General features: G+C 43.3%; 1 protein-coding gene across 6 annotated transcripts in view; it reads right to left on the minus strand.

Moving 5' to 3' along the window:
• The window catches only part of IGF1R (insulin like growth factor 1 receptor), a 174,556-nt gene that overhangs the window by 14,116 nt on the left and 139,125 nt on the right, over positions 1–21,315 (minus strand). For 3 of the 6 annotated variants that reach the window (XM_027688606.1, XM_027688611.1, XM_027688612.1), the window contains 13 exons: positions 20,558–20,684; positions 19,106–19,344; positions 18,459–18,626; positions 18,096–18,300; positions 13,680–13,966; positions 12,089–12,225; positions 11,624–11,783; positions 10,499–10,604; positions 9,048–9,118; positions 7,511–7,740; positions 7,120–7,230; positions 6,340–6,499; positions 4,034–4,163 (listed from right to left, as the gene is read on the minus strand). In XM_027688606.1, the coding sequence (XP_027544407.1) occupies positions 4,034–4,163; positions 6,340–6,499; positions 7,120–7,230; positions 7,511–7,740; positions 9,048–9,118; positions 10,499–10,604; positions 11,624–11,783; positions 12,089–12,225; positions 13,680–13,966; positions 18,096–18,300; positions 18,459–18,626; positions 19,106–19,344; positions 20,558–20,684 (2,131 nt within the window). Of the gene's footprint in view, positions 1–4,029; positions 4,164–6,339; positions 6,500–7,119; positions 7,231–7,510; positions 7,741–9,047; positions 9,119–10,498; positions 10,605–11,623; positions 11,784–12,088; positions 12,226–13,679; positions 13,967–18,095; positions 18,301–18,458; positions 18,627–19,105; positions 19,345–20,557; positions 20,685–21,315 lie in introns of those variants that run through there. The other 3 variants (XM_027688609.1, XM_027688607.1, XM_027688610.1) reach the window with 2 other exon arrangements.

Consider the following 21,315-nt stretch of genomic DNA (forward strand, 5'->3'; position numbering starts at 1 on the left):
GACACACACCTGACCATTAAAGTCTGCAGTAAGATCTTTGTGTGGCTGGGGGCAGGGAATCAAACCTTCTAAGCAGTGGAGAAGTTGCAGAGACTTTAAAGTAAGCTTGGCAAGCTTTCCCCCAAGCCACAGAGACAGCAAGAAAAAAACCTGTACACTTAATACCCTAAACTCCAAATCTTCATGTAACACATCTCAGGTACTCCTGATAGTGGCTGAGAAGGCAGGAACACAGAACTGTAAGCTCTCGTTTCAGTGCAAGCTCCTTTTCATCACTTGAGTCACACAAATCCGCTTGAAAAGCTGCATTTTCCCTCACTGCTCCACAGGCTGAGAGAGCCAGACAGCAAACACACACCACCCCCTGGGCATCTCACCTGCCTCACCACCCACAGCCAGCAAACCAACCAGCCTCCACTGCCCAGGCACAAAAACACTGCTTGGGTAATGCCTTCCATTTATCCCTCTGCTTTGGTTTCTGCCACATTCTAAGTTAAAGGTGCAAAGTGAGGATCATACGGCAGCAACAAACCCAATTTTTAAAAAAGACACGGAAGAAACACGAACATTCTCCAGCCTCTTTTACCAAGACCCCAGTTTGCTGTTTGAGCAGCAGAACGTTAAAGCCCCCAGAAAAAACTCAGTTACCCCTTTTGCAACATGTATGTAACTATGTTCTTGAAACAGAGCTTCAGCTCCTTCCAGATAACTCCAAAGGACAGCAGAAGTGAAAAAAAAAGAAGTTTGTCTAATAATAGGAATTGATTACTGGCGAAGGAAGATAAGCAGAGTTATGTAATTGGGTAGTTTGGACGCAAGTATTGACACTTTCTAAAAATATCTCCATTTAAAATTAGTTTATTGAGCAGACATGGCTCAAATTGTCTGCGCTGCACTGAAGAGGCTCTACTTTTAGAGCTGCTGGGCAAAGGAGGAAAATCTCGCTGCTGTCTGAGTTGTGGCTGAACTGCTGAGTCAAGCTGGGAGAAAAACGCGCAGTTCCACCAGGGTGTTGTTACGAAAACAGGAGCCCGCTGTCATTAGCTGGTTATGGCTGAGTGGTTTAATCTTTCAGCAATGCCCAGGATCTAAACTGGTTTGCCAGAAGCCACAAACAGCCTTACAATTGTTTGCCTTTCAGGGGAGGGAGAGACAGAGGGTCAACGGAACGTTTTGGTGCCTTTGAAGCTGCTTTGATCACTGTGGGAATAATGAGGACGAGTCTTGCACACCTACTCATCTCATTATCCCAACTAATAAACTCAGGTTGCTCCTTCCAGGCAACCACCAGCCCTGAAAGAATGCAAGATGCTGAGGACTTATTTATAGAAATCCACCCTCACCCTGAAGAGTATTACATTAGTTTTAAAATGTCCTCCTTCCCTAACTACAACAAAAACAGTCCTGTCTAATTACCTCATTCTTCAGCCTGAAAAGCAATAAAAGAATGAACTGCTAAAGCTCCACCCTTCAAACCTCCAGACGCTCTTGTTGCAGTTTGCCATTTCACCTTACAGTTTATAAATCCTGGGCTCTGACCACTCTCACAGTTTGTCTTTTTGATATCTTGGCTTCCAGAACTGATCTCGAAGAACATGTCACAATATCCGACCAAAAAAACCAGGAAAAACAATCTCAACCTTCTTTTTTTCCACAATTTAATGCAAATAAATGGCTCCCAAAACAGCCAAGCTCCATGGTTTACATGGAGCGTTTAAAAATCTGAACCAATACAAGGATTCAGGTAATTTTTCTTGGCATGGAGAGATCTTCAATGTATTATAGAGTCTGGTTTAAAAGTTACTGAGAAGTAAATTGGAATGATCCTTTTAGCCATAAGCAGATCAAGGAAATAGTAAGGATTTCATGACAGTGATAAGTCAAGCTCCTGCTACATTTGGAATTTGGATTGAAATTTCTCTGTAGCTTTGGATACACGTTCTAAACAAACTGCAAATTTCTCACATTGAGCCAGTTGTTTTGTGCCTCCAGAAAGTGCATCTCTGTGAACCAAATTTTCAGAGCAAGTCACTTCTAACAATTAAGATGTGAAACCATGAACTGTCTGAAATACCCATGAGTGCTGTGGACCTCCTCTCCATAAAACAATTTTTTTCCTCTCTATGCTTTCAAGTAAAAATCTGTTAGATTTTCCTGCTCCTTCCCTTAAGTATTCCAGCCTTGTAACAACTACTTTCCAGGTCAGGATACTTCGCTCAGACCGTCCCACTGATCAACTACAATGTTGTTTGCACAACCCTGCTATGGACAGAATGACAGACAAATGCCAAATCATGGAATCACAGGATTGTTTGGGTTGGAAGGGACCTTACAGATCATCTCATTCCACCTCCCTCTCACCTTCCTCTAGCCCAGGTTGCTCCAAGCCCCGTCCAACCTGGCCTTGGACACTTCCAGGGATGGGGCAGCCACAGCTTCTCTGAGCAACATCTGCCAGGGCCTCACCACCTTCACAGGATTGGATATTAGGATTTCTTCCTAATATCCAATCTAACCCTACTCTCTTCCTTGTCAGCATTGAAGGGAGCACTCATGTACTTCCTACAAGAAGTACAGCACTAATTTACTTCTGACACTTGATTTGGTGTCACACCTGGGAGGTTTTTTGTTTGGAATTTGAGTTATGTTTACAGAATAACATCACTAAACAGCTCCAGACTAAAGGAAGGCACATGTGGAACCAGCCTGCTCTGTCACCACAGGGACACCTGACCCACATCCCCTTTGGATGCAACGGCTGGACCCGAAAATTCCTCTTGTGTGGTGAGAACAGGCAGCTCTGCCAGCTCCTGACTCCAGGCTCAGTCAGGTCGACATCTGGGGATTTTCTAGTGATATAGTCCAAATTTCTGTCTGCTTTGTGAAGCCATTACAAGTCCCAAAGTTCTTTTACTGGGGGGACTGCCAAAAGCCTGCCTGCGCTGCTCCCTCAGATAAATGGCTGATATAGGGCTTCCCCTCCACTCTACGTGGTTATTTTCATCTGTTTCCAAGTCTGAGGGTTACTGGATTCAAAAGTAAGTTACTGGCCATATGTAAAACAAAATTTAAGCACCATTCTGGTGCTTTGCTTTTTCAATTGAATTCCTCTTATGAACGTTTCGCTCATAGCTGGTGCTCTGGACCACAGACCACTGACTCCAAATCCTCAAGCTGTTTAAAGAAAGTGCAGTTTACTACACAAAAATGCCTTTCCTCCTGACTTCTAGACATTTGGAGGCAATCAGCTGCCAATTCTGTAACAGATCAGCAGTAAAAACATCTTGTTAGGAAGGCAGAGAAATCATAAAAGACAAGAGTAGAGGTTCTGCCAGTACAAGACCATCTTCTGCCAAGTCCTCCCTACCTATGTCCAAAAGCTGGGGGGTGTGTGGGGAGTTGTTCCAGAGGATTACTCCTCCTGAGTGTACTCCTCTATTAATAACTGCACAGATACAGCAGGCAGGCACTGTGCTTTGAAAGAAAACCCTATTTCTGCCTCTTGCAGTACATAAAACGAGCAAACAAAGCTCCAAATGGAGAGGGATATGCACAAGGGAGAGATCCCCAAAAAGCCTGCTGGTGTACACAACCCATCTGAGGGAAAGGGGAGTTGTTTACACAGAAGGTTTTGATGGAAAAGCAGGTCAGCACTAGGAACCTTTCTATATTCTTGGCAACTTTTAATGCTTTTCTTGAAGGAGGAGGGCAATTTAAAAAAATGACAACTTGCTCCTCCAGGTGAAGGTAATGTTTTTCACTGCACAACTCATTTTACAACTAACAGCAGGAAACAGGCCACCACCTCCAGTTTTGGAAATCCACTTAATTCTGCTCTCCCTGAGAGACAGAATTTAACCTCAAGAGCTCTTGCTTTTGCAGTGGGAATATGACCATAAAGCAGAATGTTTCATGGTGGAAGAAGGGAGTTACCTTTGAATGGACAGGACACTTAGTTAAGCCTACTAAAACAAGAGCAGAGGATAGAAAGAAGAGGGGCTAAACCAGCTTTTCAGAGCCCCTTCTTTGTTACCAGACGTCGGAGTGTGTTGTGAAGACTCCATCTTTCAGGGATTCCGGGGACATCCAGCGGACAGGCAGCAACCCCTTCCCTCCTTTCCGGTAATAATCTGTCTCGTAGATATCTCTTGTCATGCCAAAATCTGGAAGGTATAAATGTTTTGAGTTTGCATGAGAAAATGATGGACATTTCCCCTTCCTACCAGCCAGGGAATCACACTGGTGTAAAGGATCTGCAGTTTGTTCCCACAATACTTGACTTTGCAGGCACTTCACCTGCTGCCTTAGGGCTGGTGACCTTCCCTTCCAACACCACCACCAGACATTTGTGCCACTGACTTCAGGGGTGACAAGTCTGAATGATTTAAATATAGCAATATGAAAAGTTCCAGGATTTATGCTCAAGCTTTGCAGTAAGATGAGTCTTCCAAAGGTCACATAATTCACTAATTGTTCCCCATATTCAATGATTTTCTTTTCAAGAGTGTAAAGAGCTCCTTTAGTACTTAAAACTATTGTCTTTAATTGAAGAACTTCACATGTTGAGGGACATCTTTCTCTTGTGGTTTTTTTTCCCTCTCCCAAAGGTAATTGGGAGAATTTTACAGTTCCTGTAAAATATTCCATTTCAAGTGCTACTGAGGATTAGGCTATTAATTTGTGACTAACACAGACCAGTATTAAAGGCATATTTGGGTTATATGCATGTCCTTGGCTGTAAATACATAAGCATTTCTAAGACTTGGGTTCATCTGGCTGTAACTCAGATTTATTCCAGCACATTTTTTCTGTACAATCAGCCTGGGGCTCTCAGAACTGCTGGGTCTTGGACCAGTTACTGTGTTCTCAAACACTAACCAAAAAGTTAACAGATCAGGTACCATTAAATCTCTCACTAATATTAAATGCCACCTGCTGACACAGAGGGCAAAATCCATTTTATCAATACAGACCTGGAGTTGCCTCCCCCCTTTTTTTTTTTCCCAGGAGAAGTGGGGTGAAAAGGGGACAGAATTCCCTCAGCTCTCGCAGTTGTTCTCACCAGCCTATGGATGAGTGACCGAGCCCAACGTTCCCTGTGTGCTGGGGACACTGGTACCCTCGGTGATTATGACTAAAGAGCCCATCTGTGCAGCTATTCCAGCACTCCCACACACCAGGGTGACTTTATCCTGGCTGAACGGAAAATTCTTTCAAAATGTAATGCAAATAAGAAACAGATACGCAGCGAGCACAGGCTGGTGTGGCACAAAGCTCTTCTTCTGAGAGCTGAACAGTCTGAGTTGGCGTGTTCCAGCCAAGATGCTCCCAAACTGTTTCTACATGAAGGGATTTTCAATACTGGTACATAAACAAGAGCAATGCACCACATTAAAATGCTTTTGGGGTAACCACGGACATGTTAAAGGGAAGAAATGCACCATCTTCAGTTCAGAGAATTGTAAAACAAGCTGGTGGGGGGGGGGGGAGGAAGAGAAAACTGGAATGACTTCCTCTGAACCTGCAGAAAATGCACAAAATCCCCCAAAGATCTTATTTCCTAATTAACTGACTCAAAATGAAATCATTTTTTCTTTCTCCCAAATGACAGGATTACTTACACAAATTATCAAAATAGCTGAGTTAAGCTCAGAGAAAAAAAAATTAGTTTCCTTCAGCAGAAGGCTGTTGCTATACACATTATTTTAATATGCACAACTCAAAAACAGCCAACAGCTTAAAATCACCCTCTCTGGAGAGAAGACTGAAGAAACTCATCTGACACTATTTTGGAAGGATAGTGAAGGGAAAAAAAGAAGGTGGTGATCCAACAGCAGAGCAGAAGAAAAGCCATTCAGCTGTCTGGGAAGCAGAACTCCAGCTCAGACTGGAAAGCACCCAGCTGAAGTCAAGCCTTACATTCCACTTCCAATTCAGATATGATTTAAAATAATCCTGAAGTTCTTGTTCTTGAATCAATAAACAGGAGGTGGAATTATTTTTGTGCATTAAGAGAGGGGCGAATGACACACCCGTGGTGACCACGCCATCCACCCAGATGTCTGCAGCATCTGCACCTCCAACCACTGCCTCCCCAGCTCTTTGCAAACACATGTGCTATACTGTTGCCTCACTGGAACAACAGCAAGTCGAGCTGACTGCTCACAGGTCTTAAATCACAGCAAGCCTTTGTAAGGAACATATTTCATTCTGTGGAAATTTCAACTAGAGCTCAGTTTTAAAAAGTCTTCCCAACGACTTTCAAAAAATAAAACACCTTTGAAGATGCTGATTTTTGAGGATGACTCTGTGATTTGTTTAAGAGCCAGGAGAGCCCACCTCCAATTTTCACTGTGAAGTCTTCTGCCACCATGCAGTTCCTGGCAGCCAGGTCTCTGTGCACGAACTTGTTGGCGTTGAGATAGGCCATCCCGTCCGCAATCTCCCCGGCCATCTGGATCATCTTCTTCAGGGTCGGAGGGGCCTGCCCGGGATTGTTCTGAGCAAGATGAACAAGATAAAACAGGTAACAGACCATATTCATTCTCTTGTGCACATTCTGTCCTTTAATTTATCCATATCAGAATTTCTAGATCAAGGGCAAAAGCTGCTGAGCTCATTTTCTACATGGTCTGCTGTGATTTCAGTGGCCTGTGTGTCATCTTTATCCTTCAGACCCCGTATCAGACGTGCCAGTTTTAGCCCTTAGACTGGTGGTCTGTGAGTGAGAGTTTGCATACTAGCTAAGGTAACAGATATTTACTTTCCAGCACAGGCAACAGGCAGGATACACAACACGAATCGATTATCCTGACACATATTAAAGAAGCCAGCTTTTTTAACATCTTGATGAGAAATTAGATCAGACAGGAGATTTAATGCAAATCTGGAAAACAGGACTTAGTGACACAAGAAGGGATATATTCCATGTGGTGCACTGGGCTACCTGCAACAGCTGCCTCATGAAAAAGGTGTTGCAGATCACAGAGCAGCTCATGTTTTGTTCTTGGAGCTTGAGAAGGGCAGGAAAGGCTAATTGCCTGCTGCTTCCAACATGATGCTGTCTTGTTCAAGATGATTCAAACTGAAGAAATAAACAACCAGCAGCTCTTGACTCACCTCTGTATCTGGCCTCAACGATCTCAGGTAACTTTTGAGGTCCCCACGTGTCATCAGCTCCATGATAACCAGCGTGGGCTGGCCCTGAGAAACAACACCAAGCAGCCGAACCTGGCCAAGGAAAAACAACCCTTCAGTAATGAGCACAGCTACCTGAACTGCAGTGATCATTCAGCCACATGGATACGAAGCCCCAAACACCTGTGAACCTGAGGGAAAGGTCTGAATGTAGATTTGGTTCCACTCCCTGACTCCTGTTTCACAATAATATTACGGAGCTGTGCAGAGTTGAAGCTGAAATCCGAAGTTTCCACTTGAGTCAGTGCAGACGTGCCCTGAACACCCTGGTGTCAATAAGCACATGAGCCACTGTCCCACCTCCATGACTTACCACGTGGTGACAGTTGAACTCCTTCATCACCGAGGCCTCGTTGAGGAACTCGATCCTCTCCCTCATGCTGGCAGACTCATTGACAGTCTTGATGGCCACCCTGGTCTCTGGTTCATCCTTCACCACTCCCTTGGCTATCCCCTCGTACACCATTCCAAAGGAGCCCTGCCCCAGCTCCCGACACATGGTGATCTTCTCACGGGGCACCTCCCACTCATCTGGAACATACACTGAGGGGAGAAAAAACAGGTCATGAGGTCCCACTTCTGCATGAGGTGTGAGCACTCACTGCTCTACAACAGCAACTGCCCAAAGAGTCTGACTGTAAGAACACCAGATACAATGCTGAGACCTTGCCCCCTGTGTGCAAACAGTCCATGGTCTTTCCCATACAGAAATAGGTAGAGGACTGTATAAAAATAAATCCCAAAGAAATGTGGAGATGGACTTGAAGCAGCCTCACTGTGGTACTGACATATCAGGGTAGAAATAAAGAACCTCAACGCACAATGAGAGGGTGGGAAGAGGCTCAAATCAATGCTTAAGGCTTGAGCTTTTCTTGGGATCCTTGCTTTTCTAATCCTTCCAGACAGCATCAAACACACTTGATCATCTGTATCAGTTTAGTGTCTGCTGTATTCTCTATTAACAGACTGATTTCATGACTAGAGGGAGGCAGGCTCTGATCCAGCAGCTCTTTGCATGGCACTGTTCTGATCCCTTGCACACTCACTGTTGCACCAGCAAAGGCAGAACTTGCTGCTGCTGCAGGACTTTGATCTGAGGCAGAGCAGAGCTCTCAGAAGGTGACTGCCAGGAGGCAGGACTGCCTCAGGCAAGAACACATCCAAGCCCTCACTGATGCTGCTGCCTATCAGTCACCAAAGGAGGGGACAGTTGTGTCACATGCTCTGCGTGGGTGAAATAACAGGATGAAAATAGAGGATTATAGCATGAACACTGACAGACCTTTAACCCTAATGGTGTTGCTATAAAAAATAACAGTAAAATATTCTGCTGCCACTCTGGGTAAAAACCCATTAGTCTCCTGGGGGCTTTTGGAAATGCTATTCCAGCAAAAATTCTACAACAGCAGCACCAAACTAAACTATAAACAGAAGAACTGAGGCCTCAAGGAAATTTGTCTGATGTTCTGATTTCCTCAAGCCATGGGTTTGTTCCAATAAGGAAAAATAGAGCTTAAAAGGGCAAACATGAAAGACCACAAATTCATAAATTCTTCCTTCATTCCAGTGAAAGCAACACTGGAAGAGTAGATGATAATCTGGAAGTGAAATTAATGAATCCAAATTTGCCTCAGCCGAACAAAACTACAGGAAAACAACTCAAAAACTCCCCACTTTCAATAGACAAGTGACCTTTACGTATTATCAATTGTGGATTCCGTGGCTGTGCTAAGAAAACAAACAGAGAAAGTGGTTTTACAACATGCCTTTTAGAGTTTCATACCTTTCAGAGTCAGACACCGACAAAACACATGACAGTAAAAGCATCACAAGTGTAAGGTCACACTCACCGTCTGAGGCACTGAAGTACTCGGGGTTCACAGAGGCATAAAGTACTCCATTGCCCAGTCTGTCACTGTTCCTGTTGAAACATTGTTTTTTTCCTTTTTAATCTTTAAATCTAAGTAGATTTCAGGCCATCTCTTCTACAGCTTTTCCACCGTTTGCTCAACCACAGAATATTATTTAATGTATGTGGAGTTTTTCAGACAAAGGGGATGTGCCGAGTCCTTATCTACCTCACAGAATCAATGGACAAACAGCCCAGAATAGCTTTCCCAGGAAACCTGGAGTCTTCTCTACAGCAAATCAGCACCAGAAAAATGTAAACACAAGGTACTTTTAGCTGCTGGGTAAACTTCCTTTAAGAAAGGCAGCTGTATGGTTATAAACCAGGAGACCCGGGGCTGAGAATGGACTTTAACATCATCCAATCTGCTGTGGGAGAGAAGTGATCCAGCAAAGGACAAGACTCTTTTTAATGGGGGATTCCATTCAACTATTTCCTAAGGGTTTCTATCATTTTATTTTAAAACCACACACACAATTGCCACCCCCTCCTCAATTTTACTGGGGTGATTCTCAGAATAGGACACATAATAAATGCTCTGTGAGAGCTCTTGCAGGAGACAGGCTGTAGAAATAAAATTATCTATCAGATCACAGGAAATCAAAGGCAAAATATTCTTGTGGTAGAACAACAATTTAAAGAAGGGTAAGTTATCAGGCATTTCACCCAGGAGAGCCCAAGGTGTTGTATTCACCAGATACAAAGCCCTTTCTGGAGCCCTTGAGCAGAACTGGTACCACTGTCTGCAGGGCTACCAATGAATTAGAGCTGGAAATCATGGGATACTCAATGAGCATCACTTATCTGAGTGTAACAAAAACCCTCCAAACCTGGAAAGTTGTAAGTCTGAACATTTGCACTGACTTGTATGAAGTTCTCGTTATGTATGTCAATGAGATAAAAAAATAAATCACTAGTTACAAAAAACAAAACAGAGAAAAACAAATCAACAGAACAGTCCCCAAGACCGGTCTTGGCCAGGATATAATTTTTTAAGTGGGTGTAAAGACTTCAAAAAACCCTCTAGAGTTAAATCAAATTAACCTAAATAGAACTAAGTTTTCATGATTTATATTGAGCCATATTTCAGTCACATCTTCTGATTATACCGGTCCAGTGTGTGCCATCATTGACCCATATGTTCCTCACAAGCCTTCCTCTTCCCTCTCTAATATGATACTGGAATAAAAAGCCTCTTCATATCTCCAGAAGCAGCAGCCAGAGGCTGGTAACTCTAAATCACCTCCTTTTACACACCAACGAGACAGAATCTACTTCAGCTTCTCGATTAATGTCATTTCTCTTTTTAATTTTTAACCTGCTCCATGGGCACAGATTTGAAAATGAACAATTCCCCTCCTGCAGGTTTAAGCAGCAGCATATACAACTCACCTCTTTTTGTTAAAGACATACAGCATTATCAGCAATCCCCCAATGATGAGCAGCAGAGCAAGAGGGAGCACAATTACCAAGTGCAGGAAGTTTCCATAGTTTGCTGCTGCAACCAACAAGAAAACAATTGTATCAGGGTTTCTATAAAACCGCTACTAAACAAAAGAAACATTCAAAACCCACTCAGTGTATTTCCATACAGGGAAGAAATCAAAGTTCTCATTTTCTTGTCTGATGTGGAAAAATGTACTCGGAAACCCTCCCTGACTGCAGATGAGTTCAACAAGAAAGCAGACACTGAGAGGCATTAATTTTGTACAGAACAGTGTCTGTCTGGGCTTTGTTTTCACAAGTTGTGCTTAAGGACTTACATTCCTCAGTGAACAATATCCAATTGTTCACTTGCACATTCACCTTTTTTCCACTTTTTGTTCACCTTGCAATTGCTTGTACATATATTCAGACTATACAGGCACTGCTCTTTACTTCAAATCGTTCAAAGTGCAGCACTCAGAAAACCAAAAAGGAACAAGACATGGAGTTCCAGTGTTGTGGGGATATATCTGCTCTGCAACTAAATACTCAATTCTTGAGGGTCACTGTGGTGGTGTTCTTCCAAAATACAAATCACTCCCACTGTCAGGACCAGCATCACCCTTTTATCAGGATCTTTACCAAAAGTCACTCAGAACAGGTCAACCTGCCAGCCAAAAATCTAAACAAATTATTTGTTTCTCATATTATTTTGCAATTTAAAGCAGGTGTGCCTTGTTGCCACACGTTTTGGACACTCCAGCTCCACGTTATTATGGCTAACACCACATTCCCAGCATAGCTGTACATCCCAGGAAGGCACAGCAGTGTGTTCTCTACACCCACCACCTGCTGCACCTCTCACAGACACACAATGCAAGGGAAGGACACACCTCACACACCCCTCCTGGTTGTCAACACTTGCCATAAAAATAGAACAGAGGAGAGTTCCCAAGGAACCACCAGCAAGTAAGAGGAGCATTCAGAGTACAGGCAACAGGCTCAGACACCCAGTTACACACTTAAACATCAGGCATTATTAAAAAGACACCAGTTCTCCAATTTGGCACAGACAACAAACACTTGTCTTACATTTGGGCTGCACATAGAAAGAGACTGGCTCAGTCCAGGACCCGTTTCCAGCTAAGGAAGTGGCCTGAACTCTGGCAGAATAGTTCCCAGGGTTCAGGTGAGTTAGTTTAGCTCCTCCAAGCTTCTTGTATTCCTGTCTGGAAACACATTCCCGCTTCTCCTAAACAAAAAAGCAATTTACACATGTTAGTATCTTCACATTCTTTCGTTACTGAAATGCAGTGTAGCTGCAGGGTAAGCTAATTTTTATAACTAAGAGTCCCACCTGATCAGTTTTACTTCAAACACCTTAAGGAGACGTGGAATTTAAGAACTCAAAATAAGGGAAAAAAGGGAATGACACGCTGAGGGTGCTGGGTGTTTGAAATCACAGTTTCTGTTTGTGGGCTGCAGCACTGCACAGAAGCACATTTAAAAAGATCCTTTTTGGTGTCTAAGTTATGAGCAGTGATGTCAAATCCTCACCTCTCCGTGCTGCCCATATTTGATTTCATACATCAGGATCAGCCCATTTGGACTTGCAGGCTCTGACCACTTCAGGTAGACGGTATTTTCCTCTTTTGCTTCCCATGATACCGTTCCTGGAATGTTATCTGCTCCCTCTGCAAAATATTTACAGGTGATGTGAGAAGAACATGTACTACTGGAAGAGGAACTTGTGCAGGAGTGGAGGAGAATGGAAGGGTCACACTGTTCTTTGGGTGCAGAAACTCTGCAGCAAGAGCTACTGAAACCCAGGGAACCACCTGCATTGGCCAGGGCCCTGCTGGAGATCAGCAGAGTTTCAGCTACTGGTTCCCAGAAAACCAGTGCTGTGGATGCAGCTCCACCAGGTATGGGCTCTGTATGCCAAAAAAACCTGTTTATCAGCACCTGATTCTTCATTCCCAACTTTCCACTACACCAAAACAGTGCAAGGAGCTGTTCCCACCAAATGTAACAACAACCTGGCTGCCAACAGCTGTGAACACACAACTACCCCACTGACAGCCCTCTTCTAGAACAGTAAGAGGGAATCAGTTTAAAACAGCCTCATCAGCAATTCAGGAAGTGCTTCATCCTTATTTACTTCCTAATAATTTTATGTGGTTTATTGAAAACTTAACAGGAATGTGAACCCCATTTCAGTCAAAGAAGACCACTCCTTCAAAATACAGTTGTTATGTTTAGAAGAAAACAGAATTGTTTAGCCTTTAATTATCAGAGCCATGTGTTAAAAAATCTGGGAACACTTATTTCCTTTTCCCTGATCTCACAGATTTCCTTATTTCCTTGAAATAAGCAATATTTTTTGCTTTTTTTTACTGACACAGCTGGATCTGGATTATGATAGCCTTTCCTTCCAGAAACAAAACAAAATTGCTACCATTCTGCATCCAATATCCCCAGACATCTGCTGGAGTCAGAAGCTCGTTGCTGGATGCGTATGAGCTTACACTAAAATCATCTCTATTCTTCTCAGAAGAAGTACAATCTGTAAGAGCCCCAAACACGAGCACAGCATTCAATGCTTCCTATTTGAAGTACTCTAGGGGCCAGGGATTGGGCACAAAGAAACACAGTATTCCTCCTGTTCCCAGGCTGGACAAATGCATGGTCATTCTGTGACAGAAGAAACATTTGGCAAACATTCCCACCAGCAAAGCTCCAACATCTGCAAACAGTTCCAAGTGAGCACAGCAAAACCAAACATTAGCAGAGCAACATTGCCCTGTCTCTTTTGAGCACACAGGGAACTGAGGGACAAAACCTTCCAGCCCACCATGTCTGTGGGTCTCACCTCTATCGCTAGGAAACAGATTCTCTCCTAATTATGCTGGTAATGAACTTCTCCCTTTCCCCAGCTCACAGCACAGACTCGAACACGTCACTCAGCACACACCAGAGACCAGTCAAGGACTTTAAAATCTACACAGTTCCAGTTCATTGTCTTGCACAGAACTGTTACGACGCCCCAACATATTTCTAACTGGGTTTGGAGAGCTTGTCCTCCCCAGCACACAAGCCAAAGCTGCACCCTGTGAGGGCCCTTGGGAGAGCCCCTGGGAGAGCGTACCTGAGGGCATGGTTCTGGCAAAGACGAAGTTGGAAGCGCTGCAGCCGAGCGTGTCGGCCTCGTGGTTGCAGCTGTGAATGTCGATGCGGTACAGAGTGAAAGGCTGGAGGTGGGAGATCACGGTTCTCTCCTTGCCATCCACCTTGGTCTCGAAGAAGGGGTACTCCACCTCGCTCTCCTCAGCGTCAGAGGCGTTGGTGAAGTGATCTGTCCCTGTCACATTCCTGTTCCGAGCGGCCAGAGTGGCGTTCGCGATCCGGAACACGTCCCTCCGCTTCCGATCGGGCCTGTGGGGCAGACACGGGTATGGAAAAGGTCTCTTTAGAAGAAACCCACTTTTCCTCCAGCCTCAGGAAAACTGGGCAAAACACCCCAGAGAAAGAGGCAACTGCTATTAAAAAAGCTAAATATAGGAAACTGCAAAACAAGAGAAAAACTGCCTCAATCTGAACCTGCCACATGTCAGCATAACCCATTTCTCTCTCTTTTGGTCAGGGACCAACCACAACTCTGAAGCTCACACTGCGCCCCAAGATAAATGTGCAAACTTCTGACCTCACACCAAAGAGCAAAAAATGGCTTCCCTGTTACTCAATAAACATCCCCGATTTGTGTTTCATGACAGTAATGTTGACGCTTAAAATAAAAATCAGATGTTTAAGGTTGGAAACATTGGGAGGGAAAAAAAGTGTTTTGAAGTTTGCTGGATTAGCCAAGGAAGTTAAGCCTACTGAGAGTTAGCTTTGCAGTTGTGATGAAATTACAGACCTTAGAATGGATTTCACTGACAAAAGAAACCTTGGAAGGCAGCTGAAGAGCATGACTGTTCACCAGCACTCGGGTGGTTATCTGTGCATCTCTACTTCTCTCACCCAAACAAAAGCTCTGCAAAGGAACAATCTTCCTGTGTGAGCAAACACAGCACTAATATTGGGGAGAGCCAAAAGTTCAATGAGCAGCTTTGCCTTCCGGGCATCTGGGTGAAATTTAAGCAGAGTTAAAAACTTGAGGATTTACAGCAATGCTGCTGCTTTCTCAAGCCTCAGAAAGTGCTGTGGTGGACGGGCCTGAGTAACAGCACAAGCACCAAGATTCTCTTAGAGCCATTTTGGATGGTATCAGGTCCCCAACACCCAATGCCACATGGTCTTGTCTCAGATGCAAGGCTGTTCTGCACAGGGGCACCAGCTCCACAGGGCACACTGGCTGTACTGCTCCTGCTCCCCCACCCCAGGAATGCCCACACCTGGGAAGCAACGCCCCAAAGGGAGCTAAAGGAGAATGTAAGAAAGGTCACACTACAAAACCAGTCCAGGCTTGAATCCTACCCCTCCTAAAATCACTCCACCAAGTGCCCATGTGGCACCTGGCCAGTGCAAGAGGGATCAAGGACATGAGGTCTGACATCTCTACCAGAGAGTTACAATCCAGGCAAAGGAGGCCTCCCCCAAACACACAACAGGAGGAAAGATGACTCAACAGGAGAAGTTAATTCACTGTCAAACACATCGTCTTAGCACATGCAGCCACAAGGCAGCTGCTCCCAGAGCCAAAAACAGGCTCACTTGGTTTTGAAACCTTCTGGCAGAGGTTGGATTAATTAAATTTTTTTTTTTTTAGGAGTTCACTACAGATTTTTCCAAAATCCTTTTAGTACATCTTCAGTAGTTGTTTTGACACTCTCGGCCACCATGTAAACCAGAAATAAACAAAGGCAAGGAAAGAACTTCCTAAGTTAACAAGAAATTGTTTTAAGCGACATACAAGTCAATGTCTTGTCAGTGAAGGGAATTTCATAGGAGATATAAGCATTTGTGCCTCCTCTCCACTGGTATTTATGGAAATTACTAAAGCTATTCACCCTGCTTAGAATCAGTATTCATTTACTGCTTTAACTCAGTGGACAGAACAAACTTTTAATCTGCTAAAACTTGGGTGCCTAACACTGAACTGATGAACATTTGCAGAGGTTCTGTGATAAAAGCAGTGAAAATAAAAAGTTCATTTTCAATCAGCCACCAAGGCACGTGCCAGTGCAAGAACCCAAAAGGCCTGACTTTATCTCTGCTTTTATGGGATGCACCAAGTTTCAACTCTCTGGTGGTATCTGGGAGTAGGGGGGAAGTACAGTCCCACCTTGACTTTGGGGAAAAAGATAAAAGGGACACAAAACTTGTTGGTGAAAACTGCGGTGGAAGCAGGAAGAGAAAAAGAGCTGCAGGATAACCACAAGGCAAACAGGATTGAAACATCAAGAGATTTGACAGCACTGCTTTTCGGTCCAGCAGCTTCCTGCTTTCATGAAAGGCAGAGATAAAGGCAAAAAACAAGCATCCAAGGAAGTAAGTCTGAGATAAACCCATGAAAAATCATCTGTTCTGTTTAAGGAGAGGAAGGAAGAGAAACGCAGGAGAAAAATTAAAAATAACACTATAAAAAATTAAATCAAATTAAAAAAGAAGGAAAAAAGTTAACATTTAACAGAAAAGCTCACTGTCCTTTGTGGCAATTTTAATGTTACTCCTCAGACTACACACAGAGCCTCATCCTGCTCATTAGAGAAACTTGTAGAATAACTCCTCCTCCCCTGGTTGTGTGTGTCTCTTCAAGGCTAAGCAGAGTCCCAATGTTTGAAAGCCACCATAGCAGTAACACCCATGGGGTCATCCAGAATTGCACAAGAGATTAGATCAACAGGCTTCTTAAACAATCCTAAAACCACCCAGTCAAATACTTTCACGTTGTATTCGGTGCTGCAACTCTTTCATAGTATCCTGGAGACAGGTAGAACACTGGAAACAAATACTACTATTGAGGCTTGCATTAACACATTAATTAACTTCTCCCTTGGAAAAGAGAGGAAAAAAATGACATCAACAAGTAACAAACTGCTTAGGTTTGTCCCATGGAGGCGTCTCACTAGCTCATAATCTTTAATTCCCTGACATACAGGCTCTTAAAAGTTGCTTGGCTATGCAGCTGTTGCTGAGTGTTGTACCTTATCTGTCCCTGCTGTTACAAAACATCCTCATGGCAGTCAGTTAAGGAAAAAGGACAAACTTTCAGGAAACTCTTTGGGAACTGGTCAGTCTATTTGTTACTGTCTGAGCTCAAGGTCCTATGAGTTTACTTGGGGGGATAAAGGCAGGAATGCAAGAAAATCTGAGAGAAGATAACACATTTTAAATAACAAAGCTTTGGGGAAATTAAAAAACTCCTTTGTAATAGACTTTCAAGTAGTTTAGGCTTGACACGTGCCTTTCAAAACTCCTTGCTGTGCTGTTTCATAGAGCCTGAAATCAGACCTCGAGATTTCACATTGCTCAGGAGTTACATCATGGCCAGACACAGTGGCTAAAACTTCCCTGGACCTGATCTTTGCTGCTGGTTCTCATCATCACTAGGGAAACCCTGCACAAGGTCAGCCCCAAATGCTAAATGTGACCCAGACAGAGCTCAGGTAAGATACTGCCAAAGAGAGGCAGTATTTAGTTCCTCATTTTTTGGGAAAAACTAAAAAGCTCTGCAAATATCACAGACCCGACCCCAACAAGTCAATCCAACACATGCTTGAATTGAGGACTAAAAAATCACAATGGAGAGTGATATAAACCAGCATTAATGAGCAGAAATGCCACACTTTAGAGTTCTCAAACACAGGACTTGACCATAAACTTCCCCTGCCAGGAGAGAGAATGAGGCAACGTGCACAACTGAGATCTGACTGCATATAAACTGTAATTTAACAGCTATACAGTGTGTGCCTGGCTCCAGCATCCAATTACCCAAAGCAGAACAGCTTACCTGAAGGATAAATTGGAAACTCAAGGATCAAAATCACCAATTAATTCAGTAGTATCTACTCTATGCTGCAGCATAAAATCGTTACTATTCCACTTAACACGTAAGCAGGTGTTTATTGTGGCAGGGTGGAAATATTTAATACTTCTCTGCAGCACAAACCCAGGAAACCAACAGGCCTTTTGTAATTAGTGCAGTGAGAAAGACAGACCATTTTCAATTCTGTGAGGTGACTGTGCCCTGAATTTCAAAGGCAAATAAATCTTCAGATTAGGAACACAAGCACTTAAATGGCTATTTAGAGAAAGATCAAATCTGAACGCCTTTGTCTACCACGTGTTGCTCATCTCTGAAACCCTTATAGACAAAGAGCTCCTGAAGTGACTCTTGAGTCTGAAAAGAACCCCTCACTGAAATCCTTGATCAATACAGGTAAGAACCCTTACTATGGGCTGGAATTGAAAGAAAGAAATGAAAGCTAGCAAACAAGAGAAACTGCAGAGGAAGGTTGGGGATTGTCTCCCATGAAAGGAAAGGTAATGCCTGTGTGTTTCAGGTGTTACCCATACAATTATTAGCCCCACTTCCAAAGAGGAAGTGTCCAAAATCCATTACCTAGGGACAAAGATGGAGTTGTGAAGGAAGTTCTCAAAGACTTTGCGGTACTCTGCTTCCTCCTTCTCAGCTTGTTTTTCCGCCTCTGTCTTGGGACAAGCACAACAAGGTCCTTTTTCTCCCCCACAGCCCTCTGGCTTGGTGGGCTCAGTAGCTTCTTCTGTATCAATGGTCCCATCAGCGTATCTTCGAATTGGGACTTTATCTTAAAAGAAAAGAACAGAGCTCGTTTCGTTTCTCTCCACACCATGACTACGGCAACAATCCATGTTTTACCCATGTTTATTCACCAGCTCTTGCCAGTGAAGAGCCCTGGCAGGCAGAGTTCCAGACATTTCAACACAGCAGGGTTGGTTCTCCTACCTTTGGAGCAGTAATTGTGTCTGTAAAGGTAACTGTCCTGAGGCTGCTGCTGCCAGCGCACGATGTAGTAGGACAGGTTGCCATTGGGAAGAGAGGGAGGATTCCATTTCACAATCAGCTGGGATGAGGAGTTGGATGCCGAAATAACATCTAAGGGAATGGATGGCACTGGAGGAGGAAAAAAAAAGGAAAAGAAAGGAAATTAAACCTAGAGCATTCTACAGTGTATTTCCACGCAGGCTGTTGAAGTGAATCCCAATCCATTTCTGTACTGCAGGGAAAAACACCATCCTATTTCAAATAAAGGATTTCCTACTTATGCCTCACTAACAACAGTTACCAAGGGTTCAACTACAACCATGTGCAGTCCCAATCCAAAGCTGTACTTAAAATTCACCTTCACCAATGGAACACAGCCTGAAATTCTAACTCCAAGGAACTCCCATAGTTCCCAATGAAAATAATGTCCGAAAAAACACTTTTAATTCAAATTTTAATGCTGCTTTCATAATCACTCAAACTTCTAGCATTATGCACATCATCTGCACATAAATTCCATTTCTGTATTAACAACAGATCTTGCACAATAATACACTAATCACACCTGCAGCATTATCAACCTCTCACCCCAGAGCTCAGCAACTCACCCGCAGCATTGGTTCGTATATATATGATTTCACTTTTTGCTCCATGAATATGATGGTTTTCCATCATGGTGAGGGTAACAGCCTTGACATAAATGGCATACTGAGTCCAAGGTTTCAATCCCTGCAGCAGAATTCCAGGATTGTTCTCTTTGTTTGGTGGCAGGTCAACATCAACCATGTTCCAGCTGTTGGAGCCACACGCATCTTGTCCGTCATACTCTGTCACATTTTTGAATGGTCTGAAATATTCAAAGAAAAAAGCAGCACAAATATTTATTTTCTCCTAAAGACTGTCATTTATGACTGAGAGTGCCTCACTTCAAAGCTGCTCAATGAAACATATAAAGCTTACTTGTTTTCCTCAGCAGAATAAAACAAGTTAAAATCCGTATTTCCAAGCAGTACAAAATTCAGAGTTCAGCTTTAGCTGCAGGTTTACCTTCAGTCACTAGTAATAAGACAACGTTCTCCAAGAAAACACTATATTTATCTATTTTTTATCCCAAACAGGCAGTGAAGTGCTTCAGACATACATATCAAACACAGGCAACTCAAGACAGTTATTGATAGTGGCCAAGCTTTTTACCATAAAGAACCCAAAGTTCTGTGACTGACCTTGACCAGTCCATCAGGCTTTTCTCCCCTTTTATTTCCATACAATACAAACACACTTATATAGTCATGTAGTTGTGCTTTTCAGAAGTTGTAACACTGGTGCAAGAGCATATAAACTCTTGTTATTAATAACTATAGAATTACCTGCACTGAGTTGGTTGTACAGCGTCACAATGATATTCTTTTTCAAGTGATGCTGGACATTTGTAATGATTTGTCCTTCCATGTTTTGTAGTTTTGCTCTGTATGTCATTACCAGCATTTTGGAGAGTTATTTGTGTGCTCATTTGCACGTTTTCATTATTTTAAATCTGAGATATTGCAAGGATGTGCGAAGGCAGAGACACATCCCAAGTTATTTTGATCTCTCCAGTAACTGCCCCATGCCTGCATTATCAAGAAATAGTCATGCAGAAAAAACCCCAAAGCTGGATAGTCTAAATAACCCCACACCCTGAGCAGACAAGTCATGCAGGTGACAGGGCAAACTCCTGTTCTATGATGCTCTCCAGTCACTATTATGACTAAGGAAAGAAAAATCTCTGTAAACATGACAACTTATGAAGAGTTCCAAATCAGACCCCTGAGAACAGCCAAGCCATCCATCTATCTTTTTTTTTTTTCAAATTTGAAACTTCCTGATGGATTTGCAATCCATTTGTAGGATTCCTTCAAAACAATCCTCTTTAAAGGCAGCTTGTGCTCCACCAAGGAAAGAATTTGAACAGAGGCAGGGCTTGAGGATGAAATACATAAACTGGATGAGCTCTCCAGCAGTAGGAACAGAACTGTTACTGTCTCTTGGACTGTGATTAGGCCCTGACAACATCCACTTACGCCTCTTTGTAGTACACGGTGAAGCTGATGAGGTCTCTGTAATCTGGAGGCCGATATCGCTCCCACGTCAGTTTAATCCTGTTCTTGAGGGTAGTGTTGGAAACAAAATGCAGAATTTTGCTTTCACCTGCAAAACAAAAGGACAGGACATGACAAAGTTGGTATCACACCCCCTGTCAGTTTTTGCTGTTTCTTAGGTGTCTGGTTTAGCTAATGAGCCTTTCCAGTAGCACCTCAGGATACCAACAGCCTTTGTCTCTGCAGAGCTTCCTATTTCATCCCACTACATTTGAATACTTAAGGGCAAGCAGCGACCTTGGCAATCATGTTAGAATATGCTGGAGCTACTTGCTATTAATTTTTTTGAAGCAGTTTTTCTTCTAATGCATCACCAGAAAGCTCTTGAAAACTACTTCAGACTCTCCCTGAGTGAGGAATGGAAGTGCTGTTTATCCACAGGACTGGTCTGAAAGCACTAAATTCATCATCCAACTCCAAAGCACGTGCAGAGCAGTAACCAGCCTCTGTGTTCTCACTCTCCAGGACAACTCTTGACAACTACAATTTACTTTTCTGGAGAGTGAACAACATGGAAAGGACAAAGGAGTTTACATTGCTATTCATGAGAGGCTGGACCAAGAACTCCAAAACTCAGTTCATATACGGCACAACCATTTGATGGCAGCAGCTTCCAGCTCCTCTTGTGAACAGGCCTGGATGGAAGCCCACAGCTTTGAGATGAATGGCTTCCCACTACC

The sequence above is a fragment of the Neopelma chrysocephalum genome, unplaced genomic scaffold (genome assembly GCF_003984885.1).
Source record: "Neopelma chrysocephalum unplaced genomic scaffold, ASM398488v2 Primary Assembly neopelma1_75, whole genome shotgun sequence".
Classification (NCBI taxonomy): Eukaryota; Metazoa; Chordata; class Aves; order Passeriformes; family Pipridae; genus Neopelma; species Neopelma chrysocephalum.